Source organism: Trichosurus vulpecula, chromosome 2, assembly GCF_011100635.1.
Source record: "Trichosurus vulpecula isolate mTriVul1 chromosome 2, mTriVul1.pri, whole genome shotgun sequence".
In the NCBI taxonomy this organism is placed as follows: domain Eukaryota; kingdom Metazoa; phylum Chordata; class Mammalia; order Diprotodontia; family Phalangeridae; genus Trichosurus; species Trichosurus vulpecula.
This window is the reverse complement of record NC_050574.1, coordinates 227,122,008-227,147,835: the sequence shown is the minus strand read 5'-3', so window position 1 is coordinate 227,147,835 and position 25,828 is coordinate 227,122,008. Positions and strand designations below refer to the sequence as shown.

The 25,828-nt window shown below is 39.6% G+C and overlaps 1 protein-coding gene across 4 annotated transcripts in view; it reads right to left on the bottom strand.

Moving 5' to 3' along the window:
- Window positions 1-25,828, bottom strand: part of RAPGEF4 (Rap guanine nucleotide exchange factor 4) — a 257,949-nt gene that overhangs the window by 2,691 nt on the left and 229,430 nt on the right. For all 4 annotated transcript variants that reach the window (XM_036744587.1, XM_036744589.1, XM_036744588.1 and 1 more), the window contains 4 exons: window positions 19,191-19,241; window positions 18,305-18,392; window positions 17,848-17,912; window positions 2,201-2,255 (listed from right to left, as the gene is read on the bottom strand). In XM_036744587.1, the coding sequence (XP_036600482.1) occupies window positions 2,201-2,255; window positions 17,848-17,912; window positions 18,305-18,392; window positions 19,191-19,241 (259 nt within the window). The remainder of the gene's footprint in view (window positions 1-2,200; window positions 2,256-17,847; window positions 17,913-18,304; window positions 18,393-19,190; window positions 19,242-25,828) is intronic.

Here is a 25,828-nt window from a genome sequence, read left to right as displayed (position 1 = left end):
CCCTTTGCTTCTCTTATTCTCCCCCACTCCAATCACCCCCACCGCGCGCACATACACATATACACACACAGAGGGTCCCTTTTCCCTTTCCTCTCACCATTCCCAGAGGCAAAAGGATTGCACTTTTTGCACAAAGGGTGAAAGAGAACATTTTAGGGCTGGACAGAGAACACCATGTGGATTCAGAAGCACTTACTTGGTATAAGAAGAAACTCATCAGGATACTAATCATCCAGAATTAATCCCTCCCTGGACTGAACAAGGAGCGCATTGTGTTTAATTTCATCTCTTTTTGCTGGCAATATACCCTCCACGTACAATATACTGTAATTACATTGTCCATAGTCTCGCAATGTTTATAACTCTACCCCTATATCTTTATCTATAGATTGTTGACTTCAGAGCCGAGCAGCTGTTGTTTACCAGCAGCTACGGATAACTTCGACAAATGCAGTACACGTTATCTTACAGACTGGTTTTCCTTCTCTTCTTGGAGAAAATGGAGCAGAATGCAAATGTTCAAATCCCCAGGGCCTGCCCTCTCTTTCTTGCAGGGTATGTTTCCAGGAAGGCCTATGGGATTGTCAATAGGTGGTTCCAGAGCTGCCTCTTCCTTCATTATCTAATTACTATTCCTTGAGGAACACCAGCCACTCACAGATTCTGAGAGAAACTGTGTGGGACAGTTTGGTGACTCCTCTGGCATGTTTGGCCTATGGCCACGGGGGAGCAGATCACAAGGGCTTGAGAAAGCAAGAGTATCTGTCCTTTAGAGATAGTGTCTGCTTGCCCATCCTAAACCCCAATTCCTCAAAGGTGTCTGTCTTCACCATGCTAATCCATGTTATTTTTCCCCCAGTCCCTTCTCTCCTCTGGCGCTGAATCTAAAATAAAAAATAGGTGCTAATAGGACATCAGCATCTTCTGTGATTCTACCCACCTGAAGTCCTGACAAGTCCGCCCCATGTCATATCTACTAGGATATATTGATAGAGATGCAGTGTTGCCTCGTGGTTAGAGTACTGGACTTGGAGTAAGGGAGAGCAGGGCTTAGATGGACCTCTGACGCAAGCTTGGCAAGTCACTTAACCACTCTGTGCCTCAGTTTCCTCATTTATACAGTGGGGATAATATTTATGGCACTTCTCTCACAGGGCTATTGTGAAGAACAAATGAAATAACATATGTGAACTGCTTTGCAAACCATAAAGCACCACACAAATGTTAATTATGTTTATTGTCATGTATCACAGTGACAGAAGTCACAGTGATGCTTCGTGATAATGACAATCTTTATGTCTATGAAGGCAACTACTATTCATAGCATTTACCAGCAAGAATGGCACCAAGTAGACTTATGGGGTCACCTCTATGACATATTAATTGTGAGTTAATGCCCAAATTTCTGAAAATGATTAATGAAATAAAGTAAACAACCAAAAAATACCATAAAATACACCTCCTTCCTTCTCCAGACCGGTTCTAGGGAGCCAAATTTCTCTCACCTACCTACCAGCCCACCTACACAGGACCCACATCAAAGCTAGAACCAAGGTGCCATGATAACATAGTGCCCCAGACTGCATCCAGTGACACCACTCTATTGTGATTCTGATCATGCATTTTATTGTGCCAATTACTCTGGTGCCTTTACAAAAATTAAAAAAAAAACATTAAACCCATATGGTGATACTGGGAACAGAAAATACTGCTTCTTTGCACAGCACCTTTTGCAAATATATTGCAAACATTATCGCAACACTCCTGGACAGATGATAAATATTATCTTCCCCTATTTATAAATGATGGAACTGAGTCATAAAGAGTTTAAGTGAATTACCCAACATCAAACAATGAGTCAGAGGAAGAGCTAGGATAAGGCTGGATTAGCCAGGCAAGCTTCTCTTAATCTTTTCCTATATAGCTTCAAAGGCCACTCTAGGAACATCAAAATAGTACTCTTAAATTTGTATCTCTTCCCTCCCCACCAAATTCATTCTTAGAATAGTCTTCCTGTTTTTACTGTTTAGCTTTGCAACAACCTAAAAGTAAGGGAAGTCCCTGAGTCCTCTTGGAGTTTGAAGTCCAAAGTGTTTGATGCAGTCACCAAGTTACCTGGCATCTCAGGCTTTATTAGTATTCTCATTAAAAACCAGTCATGCCATTGAGACCCAGATGGCAGATATAGCATGTAACTTACTGAAGGGCTGGCTCCTGCAGTATCTTGCCGTTCTGACCGTATTAGCAATCATGCGCTAAAAAGGAAAAAAAAAACACATCAGTGTAGCAAGTGATGGAACCTACCAAGAAAAACAATCATTATTTATTGTAGCTACAGTTGGTGTGATGAGAAATCATATCTTTTGTAATATATATGACCCAGACGCTTCTCAGTAAAAATTTAAAAATAATATTGATTCAAATTACATTACTTTTGGGAGAAACTAAAGATCAACGAGAAATTCATGTTTGTGAACTAAGGTAAGGGAAGATGTTCAGGAGGAGGTCTAATCTCATTCTGCATCTGTGTTGCCCTTATTTTTTGTGGATAACAAAGCAAAGTGAAAAAAAAGCCAAACCAGCATTATTCCTGGAGCTATGCCTCACTGTGGGCAGCTAAGTGGCTCAGTGGACAGAAAGATGGCCTGAAGTCATGAAGACTCATCTTCTTGAGTTCAAATCCAGCCTCATATACTTACTAGCTCTGTGACCCCGAGCAAGTCACTTAACGCTATATGAGCTGGAGAAGGAAATGGCAAACCACTCCAGTATCTTTGCCAAGAAAATACCAACTGAGGGTCATGAAGAATCGGACACAACCTATCAACAACAACAGTAGACCTGTTAAGTTTGCTAGACCATAGAGTTTGTTAAGGAGGCAATATTAAAGAAGTATGGAAGGATGAGTGGGAGACAGGTTTTTAAAGCTGCCCCCATAACCTAAGATTTAAGAGTCTTCACGAATAGTACCTTTTTAATCTCCCCATTAGTTAACATTTTACTGCCTTCCAAAGGCATTCTGCTATCACAGAGGGAGCATACTGGGATAGAGTTTGGGGTTGAGAAATATTTCAGGAGACTTTAATAGAACTCACTTGGAAGAATTGGTGGGGGTGTTAACCACGAGAAGGGAAATATTAATTAGGGGGAATGTGAAGTCTGTCTTTAAGAGCGACATTTGAAGGATTGTTTTGAAGAAGAGGCATTAAGCTGATTCTGTTTGGTCCCAAAAGATGGAGCTAAAAGCAATAATTGAAAGTTACAAAGAGATAAATTTAGGTTGATTTAAAAGGGAAAATTCCTAACCAATTAGAGCTATACAAAAGAGAAATGAGTTACTTTGGGAGACAGAAGGTTCCCTTCTCTGTGTGGGGGGGAGGGGTCTTCAAATATAGATAAGGGTGATTGCTTTGGGGGGATGCTACAGAGTTCAGTTTACAGATTAGAAAAGATGACCTCTGAAGTTCCTTCAGATTCTCAGGTTCTGAGCTTCTTTGTTTAGTTAAAAAAGCCAATATATACTATAAAATTCATACAATATTTGGGAGTTGACCTACAAAAACACATGCAAGAGTTTTAAAAATACAACTAAACATTATTTCAATTAAATTCCTCAGTTAGCTATATGGCCAGGCTGGCCTTATTCACACGTGGTATATTTATAGCTGATGATCTCCCCTTCCCAAAGAAATAATCTCTTCCACTTGTCTGTTCTGATGCCAGAAGTGCCCCCATTCCTTTGAGTTAAGTAACTGTAGCATTTGCTATTTATTGCAAATATACCTGGAGTATATTGGAGTAACACATTGAACTCCGTGAAGCTATTGACACCATACTGGAAGGAGCTGATCAAAGCCTTTCTAACAGCTGGCTGAGGACTGCTCATTAAAAGGAAGTTTTGATAAGGAGGGTGGTGAGAGGAGTTACCTCCCAGAGAGGTTGAGTGGGGGGCTGCCTCCCAGAGAGAGGAGGACTGGATGGAGAACTTTAGTCATGGGATAGGGGAGGTCATCTGTAGACAGGGCATCTGGGAGGGGCTGGGAACAAAAAAAATGACACAGAAAGAGGATGTGGGGGAGCCCTCTGTTTCCTCCTCTTGATTCTTTTGCCTGTGGCCTGCAGCTGGTATGGTGATATCTGCTGAAATATGGAACTTGAGGGTCGATGCTGAAGCTCTAGGGCTGAACCTTCACATGGTGACTACAGAAGGTTTTATGATGTAGAACAGTATTTCCCAATCTAAACAAGACTGTGAGCAAATCAAACACCAAAAGGGAAGAAAAGGCATAGGATCAAGAAAGAGTCAGGTTTATGTCTGCCAGTTTCTAAGAAGTCAAGCTCTGTGGAAGAAAGAGGTTTGCAGACAGGCGCTGGATAGACTTCAGGATATGGGATGACAGGCTCATGGAATTGTAGGGTATAGAGCCAGAAAGCAGTGTGGAGATTACATAGACAACTAGGGGACCTATCAAATCATCTGTTGTTTTGGGAAGTCATACAGATTAGCAACGGCTATAGGTTGGTGCCAGCGGGACCCAGTTTAAAAGGCAAATAAACAAATAAAAAAATTTAGAGGTTTTTTTTAAACAACAGTAGAGCTTTGAGTGAAAGTATATATTGAAAATCTGGCCTCCAGCTTTGGTTCTGTATTTCCACAAGTTATTGATATTTGCCTGACAGAAGCTCTGTTTGTAGGACACTCTTTAGGAAAGGTAGTTGAGAATTTTGGAGATTTAAAAAATCTATCTGCCAGGTTGATATTATAGCAACCAACATCACCTAGTGTATTTCTATACTTATTTCCCGGTTTTTATTAATAATAATAGTAAGATGCAAAGAGAAGTAAGTAGAACCAGAACACTGTACACCATAACAATATTGTAATGATGATCATCTGTGAAAGACTTAGCTTCTCTGATCCATACAATGATCCAAGATGGTTCTGAAGAATTCACGATAAAAAGTGCTATCCACCTCCAGAAAGAGAACCGATGAACTCAATGCAAATTGAAGCTTAATTTTTTCTTGCTTTCTTTGGAACATGGCTATTACAGAAATATGTTTTCCATAATTTCATATATATAATTTGTATCCTATTGCTTGCCTTCTCAATGGGTGAGGGAGGGAGAGAATTGGGAACTCAAATCTTTTAAAAAATGAATGTTAAAAATAAGTAAATAAATATAATAGAAGATTAGTAACATAATGATGATGACGACTAGCATTTATGCAAAATGTTCCAAAAGTCCTACTACAGTTTTAAGCTAGTTTAAACCTGTATAGCACTTTAAGGTTTGAAAAACACATTATACATAATATCTCATTTCATCCTCATTACAACCCTGGGAGACAGGTGATATTATTATCCCCATCTTACAGATCAGAAAACCAAGGCTGAGAGAGTTTTAAGTGACTTACTAAGGGGTCACTCAGCTAGTGCCTGAACTGACTCCAAATCTAGCATTTGTCTCCTATTCCACCTAGCTCTAAATCCAAGGAAGGGAAAATGTGAGATACAAAGTTTATGGAACTGGGAATTTTTTGTGGAGGACCCCCTTCTTGGGAAATTTTCTGCCTTGGATATTTGCAAATTCCTTTTTCACCAAAAATCAGGGTTAATGAGCTAGCAGTGAGGCATCTCATAGGTATGTCAATATGCTCATCTTTCACTTGGACTTCTTACAGAAAGTGGCTAAATGAGTCCCATTATTTTTAATATTATTTAATATTTATTTAATTTAATATTATTTAATATCATTATCATAGGATAATAGATTTATAACTGGAAGGGCCTTTAGAGACCACCTGGTCCAACCCCCACGTTGCCCTATTTCTTCAGATTAGGAATTGAGCACCAGTAGGTCAGTTGTTTGCCTAAGGTCACAAAGGCAGGAAATGACAGAGGCAAGATTCAAACCCAGATCTTCTGATGCCAAGTTAAAACAACAACAGCTATACTGTGCTACTATACATGATGCTTTACATTTATTACAATGATATTGCTATCATTTAGTAAACTCTTCTCTTATTCTTTCACTCCGAGGCTCAAGCCATACTTTAAAATATCTTGTAAAAATCAGTAGAAACAGTCCCAGTCCTAGGTGTAATGAGACAAGTACTAAAAAGCTCAAAACATCGAACCCTTTTTAAAGTGCTGCGGTCTTCTAGGAAGTGCTCAAACAGCTCGTTTTACTCATGACAGTTTCAATCGACTCATCATAAGGCTCTGGAGGGCAGAGACCCACTATAGACTTCTTCTTTGTCCCCTTCAGCAGCTTTATATAGTCTTGGTCAGATGAACAAAAACAAGTCCTAGGTCCATAGCTGGTGCTCGAGAAACACTAGTTAAGCTGATCTGCAGGCAGGTAAGTAGGCAGTAAGGTGGGTAGGTGTGGTTGTAGATGTGGGTAACAGGTAGTACAGAGTAGTGGACAGAGAGCTCTGAAGCCAGAAATACCTGGGTTCAAGTCCTGCTCCGGACACAAACTGGCTGGGTGACTGTGGCCAAATTGCTTAACCTCTCAGTGCTCTAGGCAACTAAGACTGGGAAAGACTGAGGTTGTACACTTGGGAGTTCCCTGTAACAACGAAATCACGGATCCAGTCAATCTCTCTCTATCTGTAAAAAAACATTCTACCTCTGATGTGCTGTTTCACAGTGATGTGTGATTTACTGTCCTTTCAAGTCTATTAGCCTTCTAGGTTAAAGTGTGTTTCAAGGTTAATACTAATTCTTTTTAAAATCTTTTGATCAAATTCAGATGATTGGAAGGAAATCTTTTGTGTTTTCACTTCTAACTAGTTTAAATTCTTTTTTTAAAAAAGCCCAGATATGTATTTTTAATCTGTGAGACAAAACATCATTCCACAGCAGAGAATATGGAATTTTTTTTGAATGTGGCATTTTAACACTAGCGAGTACCCCTCAATCTTTGTGTGCTGTTTCAACGAGGCTTTTGCTGCTTATATTCTAAAGGTGGCTCCATAGAGATGGTGAATTACCTTTAACAATAGCAAGAAAATTGATAAGACTCCACACAGGGAAAGTGACTCTCAAGCTCTGGAGCCGCTGTGTTCCCCCCACCCCCTATACCTCCCCCTGGCCTCTCACTTTACCAGACTATAGAAAATGAATCTGAGAGAGACTCAATGGTCTTCAAAAAATCAATTCATACAAGATGAAAATGATTCATAGAAGATTCCCAATTTTTTATATTAAAAAGAATACTTGTAAGATCTTGGTGACTGCTGCTACTCTAAGTCTGAACTGTCCATGCCCAGACATTTTCTCATGGACAAAGGCAGAACTGGTAAAGTTCAAGTGTACTTTTATAAAGGATCCTAAAACTCATACGTCTTTTGGTCAGCACAAGAAATATATTACAATACCTCCAAGAAAATGTGGCATACAATGTATAATTAGCCTCTGATATATGGAGCCCTCAAATAAACAGTAACTACGATAATTTTCATGCTAATTTACTTTAAGTTGTTTTTTCCACTTCTCCAAAGGCTTTGCATCTGAAGGGCACAAGTATATTCCATGCAGAATTATTGTAATTCTTCTGATATTGAATGGAGTGTAATTACTGGAAACCCTGGGAAATGCTGCCTGTATTCCCCTCTGAAGAATAATAAAACAATTAGCAGGGGTCAGAAACCTCTTCCTATACCATTTTGTAGGAAGTAATTGTTCTGCTTTTTAGTTTTGAAAGCTAAAACATTTCATTCTGACTTCAGTTTTAGACTAGTCTTTAGAGCTTATGCTCTGAGGCTTCGTAATTTTTACCTCATTATGTAGTTTAAAATGTGAGAACAATTGTTTAAATCAGTAATTTTCAGCTCGAGAGTTCGGTTCTACCTTTCTAAATCTTTGATTAATTTTAACAATGGTTTTAATTTTGATGTATCCTTTTTAATTGCACTCAAAGATAACTTTAGTTACATCTTCAAAATTCAAACCTTGCTCTTGCATGGGGGTCTATTTCTTTGCTTCATTAGGTCAGCATAATACTGCAGTGGTATGTAGCCTGGTATGAACCTTGAAAATGCCTCTGTAAAAAACACATAACTCTGGTAGGGTTTTATCATGCAGAAGAAGGACTGGACTAAACATTTTAAGTTTAGGTAGTCCTCCGATCATCAGCAGACAGCTCTTCCCCTCAAAGTACATCAGAATAGACTTGGGCTAAAGAGCTGAAATACAGGACCAGCAATTTGGAGCTGAAAGGGACCTTGGAGACCTAATCCAACCCCCTCATTTTATAGTTGGGGAACGTGAGGCCCAGTCAGGATTGCTTTGGTACTAAGTAGGGAAGACAAGACTTGCAGCCAGGTCTGACTCCAAACTCTTGGGTCTTTCCATTGTACCATGAAGCTTCAGCAATATTTTTCAACTCTCTAATCTTCACGTTGGGCAAACAGCAGGTTGCTGTTCACATTTATTTTGGAAGTAACTGAGGTTGAAATTATGTAGACTTTATGACCTCACGGCAAGACAGAGCTAAGTAGCATTACCGGAGACTTCCCACCCCTGCCCAAAGGGATGGTCTCCATGAAGCAAATCCAACAAGTTCCTGGGATGCTGGGCAACTGAAAAGTAAAAAAAAAAAAACAAAATACATAGGTTTTGCCTCCCAGTGTCCACCCAACAAATGTTGTCTTATTTCATGAGCAAATCCAACCTTGTCCCTGTTCCAGAGTTTTAGCCACAAAATTATAAAAGGGGCTGCCCCTTCGGGATTCCATATTTCACATTAATAGCGATTGTCTTTCTGACTGAGATGAGCGTTCAATCCAGTACCTTATGAGGCCCATCTCTATTGCCATGTGCCTCTGCTTGGAATCAACTTTAACACTCAGAAGTCCCAACAAGTCAACAAGCATCTAGTAAGCACTTCCATGAGTTACTCCTCCACCCCATCCCAGTCACACACAGAGATGGTCATGTCCTTGATCTTGCCATCACCCACAAACGTGTCACTTCCGTGTTCAAGAACTCTGAAATCCCCTTATCTGACCATAATCTATTAGCTTTTCACCTCTCTCTCTCTCTCTCTCTGCCTTCTCTTACATAACACTAGTTTTCTTCTGCACTGTGACCTTTGATCCCTTGACCCCTCCATCTTCTCCCAGGCCACCTCCCCTGTATCCCTGTCTTCTCCCCATCTTGACTCCTTGGTGAATTAATTCAACTCCACAGGGTTCTCCTGTCTTGAAGGCCTCAGCCTTGGCTCACTCTTCACTCCCACATACATGCTGCTGAATGATCACACAACCAATCTGACTGGGTCCACTACAAATGTACGTTACACAATCTCAACTGGCCCTCATTGCTGCTAGGCAGTCCTACTATACCTCCCTATCCCTCTTCATAGAGGCTCTTGCAAAACTTTTAATCCCTTCTCAAACCTCTTGTGGCTCCCCTACCCTCCACTCTCTCAGCTGAGAACTTTGTCGCATATATTACAGAAAAAAAATGGATGCCATTCATTGTGAACTCTCTCTTCTCTCCTCCTCTTCATCTCCTATCTCTCAGGGGCTTTCTGCCACTCTCTCCTCCTTCACCTCTGTCCCACATGATGGAATGGCCTTACTCCTTTCTCAAGCTGACCCCTCTATTTGTTCAAGTGATCCCATTGCAGCCCATCTCCTCCAACATAGTGCCCTTCTTGTCACCCTCACTCTATCATTCATTTTCTTTTTTTCTTTTCTTTTTAATTAATTTTTTTTGAGCTTACAACATTCAGTTCCACAAGCTTCTGAGTTCCAAATTTTCTGCCCTTCCCCAAAATGGCATGCAATCTGATATAATCAGTACATTCACATTAAACATATTTTCGCATTAGGCATATTGCAAAGAAGAATTATAACCAATCATTCATTTTCAACCTCTCCCTCTCTACTGGCTCATTTCCTACAGCTTACAAACACGCCCATATCTCCCCTATCTTCCATCATCCTACGTCTCTTTTACTCTTTGCAAGCTAAGCTCCTTACCATATGCAATAGATGCTTCTACACTCCCATTTCCCTCCTCTCACTCTCTTTTCTACCCCTTGACGATCTAGCTTCCAACCTTATCATTCCACTGAAACTGCACTCTCTAAAGTAACTAATGTCCTCTTAGTTGTAACCCAGTGGCCTTTTCTCAATTCTCCCTCTCCTTGACCTCTCTGCAGTTTTTAACACTTGATACAGGTTTTTAGGATGCTACTCTTTCCTGGTTCTCCTTCCTCTCCGACCATTCTTTCTGTCTCCTTTTCTTTATCATCAGATCACAGGGAAGCTAGGTAGTATAGTAGATAGAGAGAGCACCTGGTCTGGAGTCAGGAAGATCTGAATTCAAAACCAGCCTCAGACACTTACTAGCTGTATAACCCTGGCCAAGTCACTTGTTTGCCTCAGTTTCCTCATCTGTAAAATGAGCTCGAGAAGGAAATGCTAAACCACTCCAGTATCTTTGTCAAGAAAACCCCAAAGGGGGTCATGAAGAGTTGGATAGGACTATTTTTGTTGTTCATCTTTCATTCTCAAAGAGGACCAATGACATCATGGGGGTGATGTCTTGACTTGAGAATGGATTGGATTTAAGTGAGGTAGGTCTATGCAAAGTCATAAGCCTCACTCTCTCCTCTAGAATGATCAAAGGGCAGTAATAAGACAAAGGTAGACTGGTGATGGCCCTGGACGCAGTGGGTGACCTTGGCCTTTCTAAATTAAGGTCTTTCCCAAATCTCAGTTTGTCTGAGGCCAAGCCCATTCTATGACTAAGGGCTAGGTAAGAATTGAGACAAAAGATGGTCTAATTTGCCATTGCAAAAATATTAATCTTGTAGGGGAAAAACCTGAAGAGTTTTCTGAACAGAAAACAATTACTGTTTACACTTATTCTAAGCCATCAAAATCTAAACAATGAGTTTAGGGCAGGGATGAGGAACCTGTGGCCTCAAGGCCACATGTGGCCGTTTAGGTCCTCAAGTGTAGCCCTTCCACTGAATCCAAACTTCACAAAACAAATCCCCATAATAAAAGGGTTTGTTTTACTCAGTCAAAAGGCTGCATTCAAAGACCTAGAAGGACACACAGGATGGTTTAGGGGGTTGGTTTTATCATTAGCCATTCAGTGAAACCCAGAGTGATTTGGCTTTAAAGACTTGGTCAAGTTAGCTCCATTTAAAACACAATGGGCTTTTTTAAAGCCTATTTTTTCGGAGCTATATTTCAAGAAATAAAAAATGAAAACTGTGTAGGACAGTCCCAGCTTTTTGAAAAAAAAATACATAAACAACAACAATATTCAGATCGTTCCCTCTAACTGTAGGTGACTCTCGGGGTCCTGTCTTGGGCCATCTTCTCCCTATATACCACTTCATTTGGTGGTCTCATGAGCTCCCGTGAATTTAATTACCTGATAAATGTTTGCTGATTGATTGAGTGAATTGAATCACATAAACTGTTTTGCTTTAGTACTTTTTATCTTCTATTTTGTATCATAGGTAATTTGTCTTATCCCTCATGCTAGACCTTGAGGAAAAGTCGATTTAACAATTTTTTAAAAGTGCAAGTATTTAATGTACAAGATACAGTTCTAGGCATATGCATTGGGTGCTATACAAAGACAAAACCAAAGACGATCCCTGCCCTCAGAGAGCTCTCTTTCTATTAAGGCCAGGAGAAGTTTTTCTAGACAACAAGTGTGCCTTATTTTCTTTTTACATCCTTATTTCCCAGTATTTGTTATACATCTAAGACACTTAATCTTTTCAATGGGATTGCTGAACTCTGATGTAAACATATCATGGCTATTCAGCTTATTTTGCCCACGTTCATTATTTCTGTCTCAGCGACTAGATCACGAGCTTCTTGAGGCAGGAAGGAACCTTAAGACATGACTCACATGTACATCCTTGGACAATGCCTCAACTAGAACAGACATTCAATAAATACGTCTTGATTTAATTTAAAGCATTTGTAAGACCTGAATTTAGACTACTTTATGTACCACAAAAAGTAAACTTCACAAATAATTTTATAGCTTTTTTTTTGGTAGATTCAGCTGGTACAGTGGGGCTGGGTAGGTAGGATCTTTTATTTCTCCACTCTTGGCAGGATGGAAGGGCTGGATTTCAGTTACAATTTTGTAAAGCTAAAAATAATGGTTCAAAACATTCTTTTTCGTTCAAGGAGAGATGATGCATGTTTAGAAGTTTGCACCAGTCTTCTCATGCCAAATAAAACTATTAGTTTAAAAATGATATTCATAAATAAATAAACCTAAATATGGGTATGTCTGAAATAGAACCAAGAGCATAATACAGTAGCAACTGTGACTATCAGCATGCTATATATATGCAACAATACCCTTTCAGCTTTATGCAGCCTGGTATGGTGGCAGCAGGCCAACACATTATCTGCTAATCCATTCCTAGTCTAGGCTCCTAAATTTTATAAATATTCATGGATGCCATAGAAAGCTACTAAGGGCTTTATTCAAACACTTTTCGAATACCCCTTTATGTTCCAAAAAAAATGAAAGAATGTCTGCCCCCCCTTTTTTTTTGCATAAGGATCAGAGTGTGAATTCTCTTTTGTTCTTATCCACAAAACCTGAACACCAATATGCAACAAATTCCCTAATCCTCATTTCACACCTCAAGGGTGGAGAGGCTCAATAAAGAGCCAGAGAGGGTGCGGGGCACTGGCACAGTGGCCTCCTGCTCTACTCTGTAGAAGGCAAAGCAACCTGGGCTCTTGAAGGTCCTGGTGACTTCAGCTCCATATAGAGGCGCGACTTCTAGAGTCACAGTCACCGAGACACCAAGAACCACTGATCATATTGGTCTCCCTGATAGACTATTATGATGTGCAGGAGGAAGGGGATTTCTTCTGCAAACAGGGCATGTGATGCTGTAGAAGGTGACGGCTGAGAAAATAACTTGTGAGCAAGTGCTTCCGGCACTTGGGATGGAGGCCGGGGAAAGAAAGGCCAGTTTTTGTAGAGATGCTGATGTGGAATGCCTTTTGGGACTTCCATTCCTTCTTTTTGAGCCGCCCAATTTGTGGAAGGGCAATTCCAAAAACAGATCCACTTTTCCCATGAAAGTATCATAGCTGGAGAGCTGGAGGGTTATTTATGTGTGGCAAAATTTGCTTTAGCCCAACATGAACACACCTGACAATAGTCCTTTTACCTTGTTGCCGAGGGTGCACAAATACTGCAGCACAGAGAAAGGCAGCCAGGCAGGCAGGTGTCATAATGGATAAAGCTGCGAAGACCTGGGTTCAAATCCAACCGGCAAGTCACTTAGCCTCTATTTTTGCCTAAGTTTCCTCAACTGTAAAATGGGCATAAAAGTGGCACCTACCTCCCAGGGTCATTGTGAGGATAAAAGGAGATACTTGTAAAATGCTAGTGCAGTGCCTGGTACACAGTAGGTGCTATATAAATGTTATCATCATCATCCTTATTGTCAACATTGAAAATGGATTGTACTTGCCTAATTGTGTTTGAACAGTAGTCACTGCATTTTACTTTGCTGGTTATGCAGAAATGTGGCTGGTGGCTATACTTTTAAAACGAAAAAAAAATCTTTGTCTTACTCCGTGAATCAAAAGTCATGAGGCGTTGTTCATTCTATGGTAATCTCAGTTCCTGAGAGGGGAAGGCAACATAATATAACAGATAGGGTTCTGGACTTGGGGTCAGGAAGACCTGGGCTTGAATCCTGCCTCAGCTCAGCCTTTCCAAGCCTCATTTTCTTCACCTGTAAAACAACCTCTAAGGACCCTTCCACCTCTAAGTCTAATATTACGAGGGCACTTACTATCACGGGGCTCCAATGAGATCATGGATGTAAAGCACTTTGCAAACTTTAAAGCCATGTATAAATGTTGGCCATCGCCAATCATCATCATTCAGTCACATGGCTCGATATTTTAAATTATTACTTGCAGCTGGAGATCTTAGGAATCTAGAAATTCCAAGACCTTGTTCGTGTTTTTCCATGCAGCTGGTTTTACACTGTCTTGCCTTTTCATGTGTCCGTAGCATTGTCCACGTCATTCCCCAAGCTTATAATGGACTCCATGGCAGCTGGCACGTTATGTTTCATAAGGGATCATTGGGTCATAGACTTAGAGCGGGAAGGGTCTTTGGAGGACATCTAGTCCAAATCCCCTTATTTCACAGGTGAGGAAACTAAAGCCCAGAGGTCTTGCCCAAGGTCATATGGATACTGTGTCAGCATAGGGACTACACCCCATGTAGTCTAATTCCAACTTCACACAGCAGGTGCTTAATAGTTGTTGCATGTGTTGAATTCCATCCCCCAGCCATATCTTGGCTTGGACAGTTGCTAATAGTCACGTCAGATGTTGACAGATGTGTTACTTTGAGTTCAAATTATGCTTCCCATACTCGCCAGCTGTGTGATATTGGACAAATCACTTAAGTTCTGTCTTTCCTCATCTATAAAATGGGGATAATAATAGCTCCTACCTCCCAGAGTTGTTATGAAAATACATTTTTTTTTAAAAAATCCAGTTGCAAATTACTTTGGAAATTGTAAGGCACTGCAATATAAACACTAGCTATGATGGTGATGATGATGATGATGATGATGAAGAATCCAAATGTAGATATCCTTTCTGATGAGAAAAATGATATTAAATGACTGTGCCAACCTTTTAAATTATTTTTGTATAATTTGGCCACTGACTTCTAGGATGCTTTTTTTGCTTTCTATTTCTGAGTAGCCATTTGATTTATTTTTTAAGTTGGCAAAATATTTTAAAACGTGTAAGTTAAGAAATGTGTGAAGAATGCTGATCTCGGTGCTCAATTGTGACTCAAACAGCAGAAAGAATAAAAGCAATCACTGCATATCACTTTTGACAAGAAGTACAGATGAAGAACTGGACCTCAGGAATAAACGTCTTCAAGAAGTCTGAGCATATACACAATTTTCCAAGATGCTCAAAATCCAGAAACCCTGGACTAAGCAATGGTTGATTTTCTTTGCACGGTTATAATCTGTGCTTGGCTGATTCCCAAAGCTACACGGTGCTGACTCATCTAGAATCGCTATAGGATTTCCCACGTTTTTCTGCGATATGGAATTTGTTTTTTCAACTTTAGTGCTATAGTTTTCCTATTTTTTTTAAACTAGCAAGAAATTGGACCAAATCCTACCTAGAACTCAGCTAACTAGCAACCTCACCTTACCAGGACTCTGTGGAGAATGAGGAAATAGCAAGAAAAGTCTCTGAGAACACAAAATAGATATCACAAAGTACATGTGTTAAATCATATGCTTCACTCAGAGGAGAGACCCTAAGCCTTCATTCCAAGGCTATTTAGTTTTATTTTACAGTGTTAGTCACATAGTAGGCACTCAATAAATATTGTCAACTGATTGACACATTCTAGCAAACTTGGCCTTAAGGTTTCTGATTCCATACTAGATAAGAAGCTACAAGGAAAAAACAAAACAGAGGCTAATTTAAGCAAACAGATTGAATAGCTAGGAAGGAGAGGAAAAAAAAAAGCAGAGGCAATAATTTGAAAATTGGAGACATTTAAATATAGAGGCAAATAGTCAGAGTCTCACAACTGAAAGGAACCTTAGAGGCTGGCTAGTCCATCTCATTCCTGAATAAGAATTGATGCTACAGCACTGTCCACATGTGTGCATCCAAACTTGATCAATGACCTCCAGTGAGAGGGAAATCACTACTTCTGGAGGCAGCCATTCAGCTTTCACATAGCTCTACTTGTTAAGAAGTTTTTCCTAAAATCAAGCCAAACTTGCCTCTTTGCAAAATTGAATGATGCACTGTTCCTAATTCCGGCATCTGGGCATGAGTAGATACAATCTAATTCTTCGACTATATGATGACCCTTCCGATATAGCAATTATCCTTCTCCCTAAGTCTTCATTTTCCTTGTTCAGTTATTTCAACTTCTCCTCAGATGGTATCAGCTTGGGGCCCTTTGCCATCCTGGTTGACCTCCTCTGGATGCTCTCCAACTTATCAATGTCATCCCTTAAATATGATGCTCAGAACTGAGTCCAATATTTCAGATGTTGTATGACCAAGGCAGAGGACAGTATGCGAGTCACCTTCCTATTCCTGGACGCTATACCTCTCAGTAAGCTCAAGACTAAATGAGCTTTCTTGGAAGTCTTCCATACTTGAAGCTCTTACTGCTTAATTGCATGGTAAAATAATTGGTGTTAATAATGATGTCTTAGAATCATCAAGAAAAGGTTATGTTCCTCTCTATATACACTTATTTATGAAGGCAGAGAAGAAACTATGTAATACCTTTTAGAAAGATTTCCATCCCAAATGGTAAAAATAAATTATGACTTGGTGCTTAATGGGATAAACTCTCAGCTATGTGGAAAACTTGGCTACCTAGAACAATTCCTTTCCAGAAGGTTTTAGATGGTTGAGGTTTACTCTATAAAAAAATGAAGGGGTCAAATATCCTTTAGACCCACAGTGGGTCCAAATTTTATGGTAATAGAAATACAAAAGCATTTGTTCGCCCAATAAGAAATTTAACTTAACATGAGTTTAACTAAAAGGAAAAAAAGCTGTGGAAAATTTTATCAAACCTCAGGTTTATGCATAAAGAATTCTTAACTTATGTAGAGTCATATGGTACCATATATCATATACCATATATCAAACTTTCCAGTTTGCTGCAATGAACATTATCATATTTATATGAGCTTGGAAAACGATAAAGGTGTCATGGCCTTTTATTTATATTACATAATCCATAAAAAATTTAGTAGAACATATACCAATACTCACATCCAACCTACAAGATTAGAAGTCTTGTTCTTACGTCTTTATTTTTCCTTTTTGGGAACCTAGACTCACCCACATTGGTGTAGGAATTCCCTCTACTGATGGATGCCTAATGGCAACTCTTCCATAGCTTCAAGTCTAGAGTTGCAAATTACAATCTTAGCTAGTAGGTTGGGGCACTGAGAGGTTAAATAACTCAGCTTATTATCACTCAGCCAGTATGTGTCAAAGACAGGACTTCAGCCTAGGTTTTCCTGCTTTCAAGGTGGCTCTCTATCCAGTGCTCTCTACCCAGGGCCTTTTAAACTTTTCCCACTTGCTGCCTGGTCAGCAGTTCTTAAACTGTGGGGTCACCACCCACCTCTTGCCTCATTCTTGCTTTATACAACAGAAGAAAATTAGCTTTCAGACACCCTTTTTGCCAACTCCTAGAAAGGTGCAAACTTGAAGCCTGCTATTTTAGAAACAGACAGACCCTCTATCTTGAAGGTTTTTAAAATTTTTCTCTCCATGCCTAAGGAAAATTGTACAAACTGTGCCCATGAAGTATAACAATCCAGTGGAAATTTATTTGTAGAATTTGACTTTTGCCTACTTTTGTGCAGCAAAGTCAGGTTAGGCAGATAAACATTTCTCTGGCATCCTGGGGCAGGCTAGCTCCACAAACCTTGTGACGAAAACAACAACATGGAAGTCAGTCTGTCGCGTTTCTACATTATAGCAACAGGCAGCCCCAGGAGAAACCAGGAGCATAAAAGCCAGGCCACTGTGAGCAACCACACAAATACAATTCAGCTCCACAAAAAAGAACTGACAGAATAAAATGGGAGTCACTCTGCGCCAAAGCTCGCAAAATCCTTTATGTATAACTTCCTTGAGTTTCTACATAACAGCATATGAGGAAATTACCTCTTTTATTCGAATGAATGTAAATTTGTTGAGGTTTTTTTTTTTGGGGGGGGGGGTAAGTGGAGAGAAATACTCCCTCCCAACATTTGAGGTGAGGTTATATAGAGTACGTACCATTTTTTCAAAGTTTACTAGATTGTCAATGAACGTCTTGTTCCCCTCATGAGTAAATGTCATATCTGTATGGAAATAAAAAGCCACAAGCTAATAACCAATTGAAATTTGTCATAGAAAGAAAGCACAATGGCACCGCACTAGATTACACCAACTGATTTGCATAATGTAATTGTACAAGGCTAACAATGGTTCCTTTTATGTCAGGTGTTTAACTTTTAAAATCTCTTTACTTGAGATTAGTAAAATTGCTAAACTAGTGCTTAGTTCAGCCAGGGAGACTTTCAAAATCCTAGATCACTGCTTCTCCTAACCCTCTTAGCCCTCGAAAAACAAACAAACAAAAAATCCCAAAGCAGGTGGAAGGATGATGCTACCTTCTTCCCCCTTTTCCAAAGAGCTCTATTTTATCGTCTCTTGACTCCTCAAATATTTATTACCTGCTCATTTGGATTACCTTTAATGAGTAAGGGCATGAAGGGAATGAGAGGCGGATCCAGCTTTGCAACAGTAAGCCTGTAAGCCCTATGGTTCCTGGATGGATCCTTAAGAGGGAACAAACAAAAACAACAGCAAATACACCATATTGAATATTGGTAAAAGAGACAATTTTCAGATAAGTCTAATCTTCTGTGTTTTTAGATTGGTGGTGAATGCAAAATCACAATAGCTTTAGTTAAATATAATTCATGTATTAAAACAAAACATTTCATATATAAAGTCTTTCCATTTCTCTTCTTTCTTGATATTCATGATGATGGGCCAAGATTATTTGCTTATCAGGGAGCTGTCTGCTTGAATTCAAATATTAAATTTACAATAAAGTCCAGATTATGTGGCCCTCTGTTACCGACAGGATCTTACCCCTATTCCAGGGTTATCCACACGTTCCTTGATTCGCCTCTGCCTGTCTTGCACTACCAGTCCAAACATGCACCTCTCCTGGCACCACCCAAACATTCTTGCCAAATCCTACTCAATTATTTTTCAACTGCAAACATATTCCAGCTCATGGGGAAAAGTGATTTTGAGTGAGGCAAGAAAAATGAAACTCAGAGCACATAACCATCCAACGTCTGATATGAGAAAAAAGCATATCACACTGCTTTTCTTAATTACACAAATCGACCTTATGTGGGGCATAAGTCCTCTTTAAGTTGGTTCCTAAGAGTGTAATTCATTAGTCATACATGCTTGTTTTAGCAGCACTAAAATGGGATCATAAACTTCTTAAAGTCAGACAAGGACAGATAAAATATTCCGAAATGAGGACTTCAAATTAGTTCATCAGCAAATGGATTAATACAGACAGTGAACAGAATAAAGGGGCCACTGCCACTTACCATTAGGCTTTCAAACTCAGCATAGATCTTCTTGAACTTGCTTGGAAGTTTCTGTTGACAAAATCAAAATACCAACACTCTTTGTCACACTCAGTCTATATAGATACCCTATCATTTCTGTATGAAATGTTCCCTGCCTACCCCGGCTCTTAATCAAACAACCAGGCAAAGGCTGTAATAGGTTTTTCCATTTCAAAGTACTTTACAATAACAAAAACCATCCTTCCAAAAGTCTTTTAACTTAGGTGAACCAAAAGTAACTTATGAATGCTTGGGTCTTACGGTATTTAACACTGTTATCCATACAGGATGATTCTTAAAGATGATAGCTTTCTGGGCTCACAACTAGACTGGTAAGTTTTTTTAACTCTCTGATTTCCACAAGTAGGAATTTACATCACAGAACAGGGGTTCGTTATCTGGGATTCATGGAAAGGGTCCATGGATAGATTTTGGGGGTGAGGAGAGATTTTCTTCATAATTCTAAGTACTTTTTATGCATTTAGAAAGATTATTCTGAGATCAAAATGCCAAACGATATCATGTCCACACCCCCCAAAATATTAAAGAACTCCTCTCACAGAGCATGGAACTGATCTAATCAAACTCTATAATTTTACAGAGAAGAAAACTAAAACCCAAGAAGGTTGTGATTTGCCTAAAGGCACATACATGTTTCGTGGCAGAAGCAGACTTTGACCTCGTGTCCTGTTTGGAGGATTTCTGCTACTATATCACTTTGCCTCCCCTAGATTATGTTGTATGTTTCTCAAAATGGAGTAGATTCAAATTGCCTGATTTATTTGGCTGCACACAATACAAAAGTTAATGTTGTCCTACTGATCTCTTAATTTTCTTTCTCATTTTGACCTGTGAATCCAAACCACAATTCTATAACACAAAGGCCAGGATTGTTATTCATGGTTCAATCTGTTGTCCACCATTCTATAAGTACCAGGTTTTCAGTAAAACTGAGCAAATGCTTTTCCCCCTTCTGAAGGTCTCCAAATTAAGAGTGGTGGTCTCATCACAAAGCAGAGCGTGATGGGCTTTATGATTTGTCTTTTCTATCACGCAACATTAACAGGATTGGCAATGTCCTGGATGTCAGAGGTTTCCAATTTCCTTCTTTCCTTTGTAAATTTCACCTTTGATAAATACGTCCTGAATTTCATTAATTTTTACATTATGCATAAATAGATTTTTCTCCTCTCATTCCAAATATGAACTAATTGCAAATTCTTATCAATCTGTTTTTAAAAGAAGCTAAGTGTACTTTAGGTGGTATGGTCCTTTCCCCTAAATCCTCATTTTGAAGATAGGTTTTGATTTTATTATTTCAAAAGAATATGATAAAGAGTTGTGGTTTGAATTCTGGTCTAGGGCATTCGGGGATAAAAGTTCTCAACCTGAATTCCCATGTCACAGGAGGGTTTTTAAGTAATCTAGTAAGTGTTAAATTATTCATAAATGAATTAATTGATTACTAGACTTTTTCCTCATCACCCAGTTGGTTCATAAGCCATAGAGCTAAGTCAAGTGGGGGCACTGAGTCTAATTTGGATGAGGCTGAATGTGTCTCTCTAATCTAGTGTATGTCTCATGTTACATTCCATGACCAAATATAAAAGATGATTCATCATTTTCTATTATATTTACCCCTCCTCTCCATTAGCACAGAGAATCAAAAGTTGATGGTGCTGTCATTTCCGTGAGGCTCAGTTCTGTCATCTGTAAAATTAGTTTACTCCTATATTGCTACCACCTGCCTGTAAAAATAGAATTTCCACCCTCATTCTAGCCCAATCCTACCTACCTTTTATGACCCACTTTGAGTCAAGTTTAAGACCCCTACTATAAAAGACCCCAAGTAGACTAGCTCACACTGATCTCTGTCTTATCTATATAGGCAGTCCCCAACTTACGAATAGTTAGATGGTACAATGGACAGAAGGCTGGGCCTGAAGTCAGGAAGACTCTTCTTCCTGAGTTCAAATCTGGCCTCAGACACTTGCTGGCTGTGTGAACCTGGACAAGTCACTTAACTGTTTGCCTCAGTTTCCTCATCTGTAAAATGAGTTGGAGAAGGAAATGGCAAACCACTCCAGTATTTTTGTCAAAAAAAACCCAAATGGGGTCGAGAATATTCAGGCATGACTAAAAAATGACTAACAAGAAATTTATAGTTAACTCCTAATGTTTATTTGTAAATGAATTATTTGGAATTTGTGCTTCATTTTCCCACAGAATCAACAAGACATGATAGTTAGGCTTCCAGATCAACCTACAAAAGCGTATTTAACCAATATGGCAGTTTGTGGTTTATAAAATACTTTAAGCCCATGATTTTATGTGATCCTCACAACAGCACCATGATATAGGATGGTACAGATGTGACACTTTCCTAAGAATAGCATCCCCAGAAGACAATAAAAAAAATACAGTATATTCAAGTGTGCTGAAGCATGTTTCCTATGGTGACTTTCATACAAAAAGTGGCAAAAGGGATATCATTTAGGAAATTACAGTTAGAAAAGGAAGTGGGTCAGGCATATAGGCGGAATGAATAATCACTGATAGCCTGAGTGGTTTACTGGCAACTATGAAATGTTGAGAAACAAAGAAACAAAAAACCCTACATGTCTACTGTAGCACATTGAAGGGATGCTCTTTGGAGGATCTTCTCTTTCTTCTCCCCTATTCACCAAATGGGCATTACCTCACTCAAAGTGAGAACCTGGAAAGACCTTAGCCTGAAAGGGCCAGTGTCTCCCAATGCAACCTGGGCCATCTTCAGTCATCCTAGTGAATATCAGGCCACTGGGCCCAGATGGCTCTGGAGGAGAAAGTGACGCTGGTGACCTTGCACAGCCCTCCCTCACTCAAATCAGTGATATCATGGTCCTCTTCCAGAATGAAGGACAAACACAAATTTGGAAGATCTATGGTAGAACATGGGTAAGAACTACAAAGCATGAAAAAGGCACAGATTAATTAAGATATTCGCTGAATACTAAATCAATGAACTCACAGATTTACTGAAGCACTCAAGTGCTAAAATAGCATATCATCTAATATTCTGGACTGCAACTTGGGATGCCAACATCTTTCTCTTACTGCAGCTCTGAGAGTGAGAATCTGTTCCTATCCCTTCTCCTTCTGTGGCTCCTCCTCCTCCCTCTTTTCTAGGACATGGAAAGGAGGAATAACCTCCCCAGCTTCAGGCCCTCTGTGATGGCTTCTGTGATCTGGAGCAGGGATACTACCAGCAAGGCAAGGATGAGGGATGGGGCAGGGATAGAAGAGGAGGGGGCATTGTGTGGGGGATCCCTGCTTGTGTATAACCCTCCAAAGACAGTCTTCTGCCCCAGGCCAGCTTCCCAGTCACACAGTCAGTCAATAAATGTTTATTAAGTGCCTGTTGTGTGCCAGGCACCATGCAAAGCACTGCGGATACAAAGAAAGGAAAAGATAGTCCCTGCCCTCAAGAAGCTCACAGTCTGATGGGGGAGAAAACAGGCAAATAGCTATGTCCAAAGAAGCTAAATTCAGGAAAAAATGAAGACAATCACCCTCCCTTACTCCCTTCAACTCCCAGAAGTTAAGCTGAATTTCTCTTTCCCTATTATTTCCAACCAGGTTTTCTTTCCTCTTCTGATTTGCTATAGAATAAACACAATGTCACTACTCCTCCTTTAACCCTGGCCAAGCAGCAAACATACAGTGCTTTTGAGGTTTCCCAGAATTTCTCTTTTCACTGCTAAACAAACAGCATAAAGTTTATCACAGAAAAGACCATGCCTTCTGCTTTTATTGGAAAACATAATGGGGTGGTGGTGGTGGTAAAGGACTCCTTGTGTCTTCTCCATTCTCAGAAGACTATAAGTTCCTTAAGACCAAGGATTGTTTCATTCTTATTTTTGCAAACCCAGCATCTAACACTGTGCTTTGTACAAAGTAGATGCTTAAGAAATGTTTGTGGAATTTAGCTGACTCCAAAGAGGGAGGTGGAGATACAAGGGGAAAAAAGCACTGGCTTTGGAGTAAGAAGGTCTAGATTCAAATTCTACCTCTCCTCTCTGGGTCTGTATCAGGCATTGAGGGGATTGGACTAGAGAGCCTCTGAAGCATTCTCTAGCTCCAGGGTCCTAGGATTCTGTGAGTCAAATTCCTATAAAGGGAGACTAATGTAGCACAGGCCCATCAACATTCAAGTTCAACAGGTTCAACTAGTATTCCAAGAATTTTTTTTTCAGAAGTGGGGCCCAGAAATAAGAAACAGGATAGAGATTTCCAAGCTGTTTATGAAACCATTCCTAGAGCAGGAAGGAAGGAAGTGGCAGTGGGAAGGGGAAAGTGGGAACAGATACTAAGATTCAGTCCCCATCTCATCCCTCACCTCCCCCCTGCCACAAACAGTCTAGCCACTGAACACCTTATCCTGGACCTGGATTATTGAAAAACTGAGAATCAAGGGACTGGGGATGGGGAGGTGGGTTGTTGGAGGTGAGGGGGAATGAGAGTAAGAGAGATGGGGCAATCCTAATTAAAAAGAGCTGAAAACTTAGTGGAATTAATCATCACACGTACTCCCCCACTCAGTCCAATGGGAAGCCTTCCCTTATCCCCTTAGTTGTTCATATTTTCTCCACACTCTTCCAAATAAAGCATATATAATTATCTGTTTATCAGTTATATTCTTCCCAGTAAAATATAAGTTCCTTGAGGAAGGGTACTCTTTTGCTCTGTCTTTGTATCCTCAGCTTCTAACTCAGTGCCTTACACACAGTAGGCATGAACGAATGCTTAGTGAACTGTATTTTAGCCAGTAAGGAGCTATTCACAGTTAGATATTTGTATGTCAGAAATGTAGATAAATGCCTGTAGGTAAGCTGAGGAATAGACCTGTCTTTAATTTGTATATATTGTCTGAACCACATGGCTTTGTATTTTCGTTGTATCTTGTCTCGTTCTCTAATAGTTTCGTATGTACATGTCATATGTCCCTATAGTATTGTAAATTTCATGAGACAGAGACCATACCTCATAATTCCAGGTGAGTATAGGCCCACAATAGGACCATAGGTCTATTTGATTAAACTCAAGAATCTATATGAGTTGAAGCATTTCTAAGAGAAATGAAGTAAAGATGTTACCTTAAGAAGGAGTTTTACTAAGGATGAGACAAGAATCTCTTTTGGCTTAAATGGTGTAGTCTTTTCTTTCTCCCACTGGAGTAGAAAGACTTAAGAGAGCAGCGGTCATCAAAACTACCTGGTACTGGCTAAGAAACAGAGGTGTGGATCAGTGGAATAGGATAGGAATACAAGATGGAGAAGTCAACAACTATAGCAATCTACTCTTTGATAAACCCAAAGAGGCCAGCTTCTGGGCTAAGAATTCACTATTTCACAAAAACTGTTGAGAAAATTGGAAAATGGTAGGTCAGAAACTGGGCACAGACCTATATATTTCACCATATGCCAAAATAAAGTCAAAATGGGTTCATGATTTAGGAGTAAAGGCTGATACTATAAGTGATTTGGGAGAGCAAGGAATAGTTTATTTATCAGATTTATGGAAAAGAAAAGAATTCATGACCCAACAAGAGATAGAGAGCATTACAAAACGCAAAATGGATAATTTTGATTATGTTAAAATGAAATGTTTTTATACAAAAAAAAGCCAATGCAACAAAAATTAGGAGGGAAGCAGAAAATTGGGAGAAAATCTTTACAACTAGTGTCACTGATAAAGGCCTCATTTCTAAACTATACAGGGAACTGAGCCAAATATATAGGAATACAAGCCATTCCCCAATTGAGAAATGGTCAAAGGATATGAACAGGCAGTTTTCAGAGGAAGAAATTAAAGCTATCTATAGGCATATGAAAAAATGCTCTAAATCACTACTGATTAGAGAAATGCAAATCAAAACAACTCTTAGATACCACACCTCTCCTGTCGGATTGGCTAAAATAACAAAACAGGAAAATGATAAATGCTGGAGAGGATGTGGGAAAATTGGAACATTGTTACATTGCTGGTGGAGTTGTGAGATGATCCAGCCATTTTGGAGAGTAATTTGGAACTATCCCCAAAGGGCCATAAAAATGTTCATACCCTTTGACCCAGCAATACCACTTCTAAGGTTGTATCCCAAAGAAATCACACAAGGGGGAAAAGGACCCATATGTACAAGGATATTTATAGCGGTTCTTTTTGTGGTAGCCAAGAATTGGAAATCAAAGGGATGCCCATCAATTGGGGAATGGCTGAACAAGCTGTGGTATATGAAGGTAATGGAATACTATTGTGCCATAAGAAATGGGGATGATACGGACTTCATAACAACCTGGAAAAACCTACACGACATAATGCTGAGTGAGTGGAGCAGAGCCAGGAGAACATTATACACAACCACAGATATATGGATTCCATGAGGACCAACCCTGACAGACTTCGCTCTTCTCAGCAACACAAGGTACAAGGACTCACGATGGAGAATGCTATCTACATCCAGAGAAAGAACTATGAAGTTTGAATGCAGATTGAGGCACACTTCATGCTTGCCTTTTTTCCCCCTTTTTTGTTCCCTTTTGTTTTTGTTTTTGGGGTTTTTTTTTGGTTCTGTTTCT